The 8121-nt window shown below is 34.4% G+C and overlaps 1 protein-coding gene across 1 annotated transcript; it reads left to right on the forward strand.

Annotated features, from left to right (window-relative positions):
* The first annotated feature begins 438 nt into the window (after positions 1 to 438).
* LOC120180987 (kinesin-like protein KIN-5C) lies at positions 439 to 7889 on the forward strand. Its single transcript, XM_039186246.1, is given in 25 exon segments — positions 439 to 443; positions 1512 to 1651; positions 1751 to 1880; positions 1987 to 2145; positions 2251 to 2600; positions 2693 to 2831; positions 2932 to 3029; positions 3112 to 3268; positions 3860 to 3929; positions 4049 to 4125; positions 4398 to 4451; positions 4562 to 4642; positions 4720 to 4770; positions 4772 to 4832; positions 4915 to 5001; positions 5076 to 5251; positions 5374 to 5535; positions 5636 to 5743; positions 6022 to 6180; positions 6259 to 6342; positions 6417 to 6622; positions 6707 to 6808; positions 7004 to 7113; positions 7344 to 7495; positions 7581 to 7889. Coding segments are annotated over 24 exon segments (3030 nt in total). The 5' UTR covers positions 439 to 443; positions 1512 to 1592; the 3' UTR covers positions 7779 to 7889.
* The last annotated feature ends 232 nt before the right edge of the window (positions 7890 to 8121 follow it).

Below are 8121 nucleotides of genomic sequence, written 5' to 3' on the forward strand. Positions count from 1 at the left end.
CACTTATACTTACATCTCCCGTTGCGACTATATTAATATGATTGATTTACCTTTGTGCCTATACATTATATGTATATATTATATATAACATATATTTTTAACATATCTTTATTTTTAATAATTTATCATTTTATATTTTGTTATATATTTTTTAATTTTTAATAATATTAGTAGTATTTTTAAAATTTTGACAAATTAATTTATTTAATATTTTTATATTTATTTTAAAAATATTTTATATTTTTAAATTTACATTTTAAAATAATTTTTCTTTTTCCTAAAAAAATAAATAAGTTATCAAACTTTTTAAAAATATTAATTTGGCCCTTGAACTTAACCAAAAAAAATAATTTAGCCCCTTTGCCACATCATCATCCACCATGGATCACCACATTAGCACCATGGATCATCATATCAACATTATGAACTACCACAGCAACACCGTAATGGTCAATGTTTTGATTCCGTTGGTTAAAGGGTCAAATTGATTTTTTTTAGTTGAAGGGTCGCAATAAATGCAAAAAAGTTCAAAGGTCACACCAGTTTTATGAGAAAAAATTAAGGTCCCCAGGTAAGGTTAAACCTTTTCTTTAAACCAATAAAAATTAAGTGACCAAAATAAAAATATTTGAAAATTTAATGACCAGTTTAGCGAGCAAATTGAAATGTTTTTAAAATTAAGTTATTAGTGTAATTTACCTTCTTTATTTTTTTTATTTCTAAATCATGGATCCATACCTCGAATTCTACAAATTTAGAGCATCAAACACATAAAAATACATAGGGAGCAGCTAGAGATGCACATAGTCGGATTTAAATCTGATTCGGATAAAAACTGATTCAGTTTTTTCACTAAGTCAAAAAATCGGTTTATAAAAAAATCGGTTCGGATCATAACCGGTTTGGAGGGCCGGATGATGTAACCGGTGTAACCGGTTTCGGTTTGAAAAAAACTGGTTTTTTAAAAAAATCGATTTTTAATCCGGTAAAAAATCCGATCATCCAATTTTTTAAACCCTAGACTGTATTTTTTTCCGGATAAAAAACTGGTTTTTTATCCGTTTTTTTTCAAACCGGTTTTTAATCCGGTTTTTAATCCGGTCGTCCAATTTTTTCTCAAACCGGTTATACTATCCGGTTTTAAAATATCCGATCCGATTTAAAAAAAAATGATTTTTTCCAAATCCTATTTCGGATATTTTTTGCACAAAATCCGATATTCGAATTTTTTGTGCACCTCTGGGAGCAGCCCAAGTATAACTTAAACAAATATTGACCGTCCGATTAATATTTCCGACAACAGCTTGCTCGTTTGATTTAACACCGAGGCGCCTCTGTAGTAAAAATTTAAACATCGTTCTAAAGCCCGCTCTTCCCTCGTATTTTATTTCACAAACATAAACAAATCCCTCCCTCCCTCTCCCAAAAAAAGAAAAAAAGAACAATAAAGAGAAGGAACCAAATTCAAAAATCGGATCTAACAGCAACAGAAGAAGAACAACAGAGCTCAGCACACAATTTTTTTTTTGAAAGAAAGTAAACACAAATCGAAAATAGGTTCGTGCGATTCTCCTGCTTTTCGACGATTGAAAATGTCCTGCCGCAACGAAAAAGAGAGAGGCGTCAACGTGCAAGTCCTCCTTCGCTGCAGGTTTCTCTTATTTTTAACTCTCATTTTGTTTATGTATTTGTTAGATTATTTAATTTTATCTGATTTTGATTTTTTACGGGGTAAAAAACAAATCTACAGGCCGTTTAGCGAAGAGGAGTTAAGGAACAATGCGCCGCAAGTGGTGAAGTGTAATGAGTACCAGCGAGAAGTCGCTGTTTCTCAGAACATCGCCGGAAAACATCTCGATAGAGTTTTTACTTTCGACAAGGTGTTCTTTTTTGTGACTATTGATTTTAATTAATTAATATTATAATTTGATTTGTTTGCTGCTGTAAATGTTGAATTTGTTTTGTTTTTGTTTTAATGGTAAATAGGTATTTGGGCCATCGGCACAACAAAAAGATCTATATGAACAAGCTGTTGTTCCAATTGTGAACGAAGTTTTAGAAGGTTTCAACTGTACTATTTTTGCATACGGTCAAACTGGTACAGGGAAAACTTACACTATGGAAGGTGAATGCAAAAGGGCAAAGGTAATATTAGATTTATTACCTATAAGTTTTATTTTACTTTTAATTCTATCCCTCTGTGCAATTGAGTGCTCTAATTTGTCAAATTCTTGCTAACATACATGACAGACGGGTCCTACCGGTGAATTGCCAGCAGAGGCAGGGGTTATTCCAAGAGCAGTTCAACAGATTTTTGATACATTGGAGGGCCAAAATGCGGAATATAGTGTAAAAGTAACATTTCTCGAACTGTATAATGAAGAGATTACTGATTTGCTTGCGCCTGAAGAAATTTCAAAAGTTGCTCTGGAGGAGAAACAAAAGAAGCAATTGCCATTAATGGAAGATGGGAAAGGGGGAGTTCTTGTGAGAGGATTAGAAGAAGAAATTGTTACAAGTGCTAGTGAAATATTTACTTTGCTTGAAAGGGGGTCTGCTAAGCGTCGAACTGCTGAGACTTTGTTGAATAAGCAGTCAAGGTAATGGTTCTTTTGTCTGCTTTATATGCTTGATTGAAGCTAAGCAATATTTTTTCACATTTTATTGATTGAAACACTTTTGCCTGTTTCAGTCGGTCACATTCTCTTTTTACTATTACAATTCATATCAAGGAAGCTACGCCAGAAGGTGAAGAGCTTATAAAGTGTGGGAAGCTGAATTTGGTTGATTTAGCAGGCTCAGAAAATATATCCCGCTCTGGTGCTAGAGATGTATGTATTTCTTGCAAATTTGCTAATCAATTCGGAAGTTGCTACCAGATAATCTTTTAGTTAAAATCATTAATGTTTTGTTTGATGTTGACATTTACAGGGTCGTGCAAGAGAAGCAGGAGAAATTAATAAAAGTTTACTGACTTTAGGACGAGTTATAACTGCCCTTGTGGAGCATCTTGGTCATATTCCGTACAGGTCAGAAACACCTCTTTTTTTTGCTTGGTACCTATGTCCCTTTCATGTTTTTCTCTAATTATTTAGTTTAATGGGAATATAGGGATAGCAAGCTTACTCGATTACTTCGTGATTCACTTGGGGGACGGACAAAGACTTGCATTATAGCTACAGTTTCTCCTGCTGTCCATTGTCTTGACGAGACCTTAAGTACACTGGATTATGCACACAGGGCAAAGAATATAAAGAATAAGCCCGAGGTTTGTCGAACACAATCATTGACCAACAAGTTAATTTATTTCCTAATGTCATCCTTTTGATTGGGTTTATTTTTTTCTTTTATTCCTTAAACAGTGCCTAGAAACATGCTAAAATGTTAACGTGTACATGCTATAGCTTCTACCAACTATCCTACAATTGCGTTGACTTGGAAGTTGCAACATTATTTGCTTTAAAGTTAAAATTGAATTTTGATAAATGAAAGTTTTTGTTCCTGGAAACTGATGTATCAGTCATGCTTCAAATAGTAATCTGAATTCCCTACGTGTTTCATGCACTTAAAGTCGGTTTAAATCTTCACATTTAGTAACTGTTATTCATAAAAGTACCGCTGGTTATACATGCCTTTGGAGGGAAGTAATTATTCTGTACTATATGTCTATATCTTGAATGCAAGTTAAATATAAATTTTGATTGTGCAATCTGTTTGCTATGAGATGTATCCACATATTGTTTCTTGTCCTTACTGTGCAATTTCTTGATGTTTTATTGTTATTGGCTGGTTATATGATACTGTTGTTTGGAAATCAGAAAAAAGGTTTAACATGTAACTTATTGATTGCTTTATGTAGGTTAACCAAAAAATGATGAAATCAACTCTTATAAAGGACCTCTATGGTGAAATTGAACGCCTGAAGTCAGGTAAAATGCTTTTTTATTTGAGGGATGTTCAAACAATTAATGATATTGGTCAATTTAATATTCTTTTATAAACTACATTGACTATCATACATTGCTTGTTTTGATGTCCATTTCTTCAGAGGTGTATGCTGCTCGTGAAAAGAATGGTGTTTATATTCCAAAAGATCGATATTACCAAGAAGAAAGTGAAAGAAAGGTGTGCAGTTTGGTTCATACTTCCCCATTAGATTTAGGATGCATGTTAATAGCAGAGGTTTTATTATTTTTGTAATTTTCTTTGATGTCATTTGTTGAATAAGATAGTTCTTTTGCTACTATTGGAAATTTCGGTGTGTTTTTCTACTCTATCTATATGAGTTTTTCTATATTATAATTGAAGTCTTTTTATTTAGTACTCTCATTTATCAGGGTACTGAATGATTCATTTGATTCGTTATTATTCATGTGGTCTTACTGGTATTTGTTTAGGCTATGGCTGAACAGATTGACCAAATGGGAGTCCTTCTAGAAACACATCAGAAGGTTAGCCTTTGCTCTGGTGTCATTTTTAATTAGCACAGATCATGAGATCCTTGTGTATTTGTTTGATATATCTGGTTTACAACTTGCTTTCTTGTTTTGTTACAAAACAGCAACTTCAGGAATTGCAAGATAAATATGTTGCCCAAGTTCAACAATGTTCTGATTTGAGTGGCAAACTTGAGATGACTGAGGTAAACCTCTTAAGTTTTTCTTTTTCTGATCCTTTTATATTATGGACTTCTTCTAATTAAATAGGTGGAAAATACAGAATAACTTGAATGAAACCATCAAATTGCTAGCCAACTCTGAAGAAGAACTGAAAAAAGTGTCAGTATATGTTGAAGGAGAAAGAATTTATTATATGTGAACAGCAAAAAGCAGGTACATATCAATATGTACTTGCTTGAATCTTTCCTATTAATATTTATTTTGTGCTGACATTATTTTGAATGGTCAAAAATAGAAAATGCTCTGGCGCATCAAGCCTGTGTGCTAAGGTCTGACTTGGAGAAAGCTCTTAAGGATAATGCCTCATTGTTCCTAAAAATTGGTATGCTGTTCTTCTTAGTTATTTCAATCTAGGGTATATGAACGAATTGATATCTGACCCTATGATGCTTATAGGAAGAGAAGACAAACTGAACACTGATAATAGAGTAGTGGTTAACAACTTCCAGGCAGAAGTAGCACAACAAATTAGTACGCTTTGCAACCTGGTGGCCTCATCAGTGTCTCAGCAAAATGAGCACCTTCAGACTGTTGAGAAACTCTGTTGCTCTTTTACCGATATACATGATAAGGTACCAAAAGCTTTCTCCTTGAAATGAGCGTCGAATATTAATTTTAGCCAACTTGGCAGTTCTTTTGTGGGATGTCGTTTAATAGCAGTGGTTGACCTTGTATTCATAAATCTTTCTTTTAGGCAATCTTGGAAATGAAGAAAAAGGTGACTGCTGCAAGAGTTTTGCATGTTTCCCACCTGGAGGCGGTCCAAAATGTTGTACGATTGCACCAAGCTAGCTCTAATGCTGCTTTAGATGAAATTTCAACTCAGGCTTCTTCAAATGCACATTCTATTGAAGATGTAGGTGCTCATATTTTGAGTTAAGTTGCATTTTATTTAATTTGTTTGGTGTTTTCGCTTCTTTTAGTTGTTTTTCTTTTGTTTATGAATTATGAATCAGTTCCTTTCGTCTGAGGCCTGCAAAGCAACTTCAATGTTTGATGGTCTTAAGAGTAGTCTTGCAGCTCACCAGGACGAAATGGTTGTTTTTGCAAAAGAACTACGACAGGTTTGTGCTCCAATGTTGATCTTGTCTAAGTGTTGATGCAACTGATATTAATACCTTGCCTTTTTTCTTCTCTATTTTTCTCTTTTAGACCATAGAAATTTTGGAAATGCATTTATTCTGCAGTTAATTTTTGTTTCCAACAATAATGTTTTGCTTGCACTGCTTATATTAGCATAATTTCCTACAGATAGGTTGCATAGCTAGATTTTTTTCTTCTCTTTACATTTATTTTCTTTTCCTTGCTGATTCCACTTTTTCTGGCCCTTTCTGATTAACAGAGGTTCCATGTTAGTATTGAGCAAACAAAGGACATTTCTGATTATACTAGTGAAATTCTGGATAAGCTTTCAGAAGAGTCTGTGAGGGTTCAGAATCATGCTGTGCAAGCTGATGAAGTTCAAATGAAGAGCATTGCTAGCTTCCAGAAGGCTTATGAGGTATAATATGCATATTACTATTTCTTGGCCTGAGATATGTTATTGAAATTTCTTATTCATCAAGCGTATACCTTGTAGGAGGAATCGAAATCTGATGCAGACAAGCTTATTGCCGATATGACAAATCTTGTGTATAACCATGTTCGTCGGCAAAAAGAGCTGGTTTGTTCATTCTCTATTTGGGTACTAGTTTCACTTAGGCATATTTGAAGACCTAGCAATGGTTTCTCTGGCAGGTGGATGCAAGGCTAGTTGATATAAAAGAAAGTGCTGCCGCTAACAAAACATTTTTCGATGGACATGTTTCCTCAATGGAGGGTATTACAACAGATGCAAAACGAAAATGGCAAGCATTTGCGATGCAAGCAGAGAAAGATGCTAAAGACACTGCTGATTACTCAGCTGCCAAACATTGTCGCATTGAGGAACTCCTACAGCATTGGTAAATTATGTCTTGTTCGTATTTTGAATCCATTTCCCCTCACTTTTTGTTTTTGACTTGTCCTTTTTCTGTCTTTTGCTTAAGCGTGTCTACTGCTGGATCTGCATTTGAGCACTACAAATGTACCCAGTATTCCGTGAACGCAAAGGGTAGTAAACACGTTTCAGATATGGTGACACTTATCAGGTTGGTTGTAAACATCTTTTGCGAAGTATCTTTCATTGCAAATGCATGCAAGCTAGTTCACTTTTCTTGAAAGATAACAATAAATGCTTTCTAGAGCTATTTCTTTGTTGGAATATTAGTTCACAAGTATACTTGATTCCATTTTTGTAGTCTTTTGTTCTCTCCTAGAAGCTAATTTCAATATGTTTCTTTCAGGAATGCTTCTGAAGCAAACGAGCAGCACGATGCTGAAATTGACAGTGCCCGCATTGCGGCCGAGCAAGATGCCTTGAAGAATACTAATGATACCCTTCAGTACATCGGTAGTGAGTCTATTTTCATTTAGAATATGTAGACTGTAGAGTTTATGTTTGATGCCGATTGTTCGTCCAATCGTCTAAGATTGGTTATGAAATATCTTTCTTTCAAGGGGACACAACAATTCATTTGATTCTTTGGTGTGAAAGCACAATATCGCCAATTTCTTCTAGGAAAAGTTAGCTTCGGAATTGGAATTCTCTTGAGAGTTATATATTTTGTGTGGAATTCTGCACAGGATTGTCAGAGCAGGAACACAGAATTACGCGGGGCATCGTGAACTCCATTAAAGAACATAGTAAAAGCCTTGAAACATTCCAGGATGATCATTCAAGTCAAACTTCATCAATCAAGCAGAGAGCAGAAGAAACATTCCAACATAGATACATGGTATGCTTGTGCTTAAAGCTCTTGACTAATAACCCTCTTTACGGTATGACACTCAAATTTGTGCATCAACAAAAATAATGTATAGGATTATGAGCCAAGTGGGATGACACCGATACGAAGCGAGCAAGATGCTCCAAGCAAAGGGACTATCGAATCGCTACGAGCCATGCCAATGGAAGCTCTGGTCGAAGAATTTCGTGAAAACAATTCGTATGAATCATTTGAGGGAAAGGAGTTAAAGGCATCATTAATACCACGCTCACCCCTTTCTCAAATCAATTAAAAAAAACTGGCGGTGTTGAACTTCAATTTGGAAATTACATTTATAAAGTGTATGATTAGTGTAAAGTGTTATAATCAATCATGTCTTGGAAGCTTGAAGGGTGTATTGCACTGTTTTAGAAGAATAATCCTTCTCAGGATTTGGCAATTTTGAGCATTAGAGGAATGTGAATTGTGAGCCTAAGCCATATACTTAGGTAAGTTTACCTTTTAAATCACTTGATAATTACAAAAGTTGGCAATGTATACTGTATTTTGCGAAATCAGTTGGTACGTCTATTTTAATGATTAATTTTTACTGTTCTATTTACCATCATAATATTTGAATTTCTAAATGAGTTTAT

The sequence above is a fragment of the Hibiscus syriacus genome, unplaced genomic scaffold (genome assembly GCF_006381635.1).
Source record: "Hibiscus syriacus cultivar Baekdansim isolate YM2019G1 unplaced genomic scaffold, ASM638163v2 tig00112503_pilon, whole genome shotgun sequence".
Taxonomy (NCBI): Eukaryota; Viridiplantae; Streptophyta; class Magnoliopsida; order Malvales; family Malvaceae; genus Hibiscus; species Hibiscus syriacus.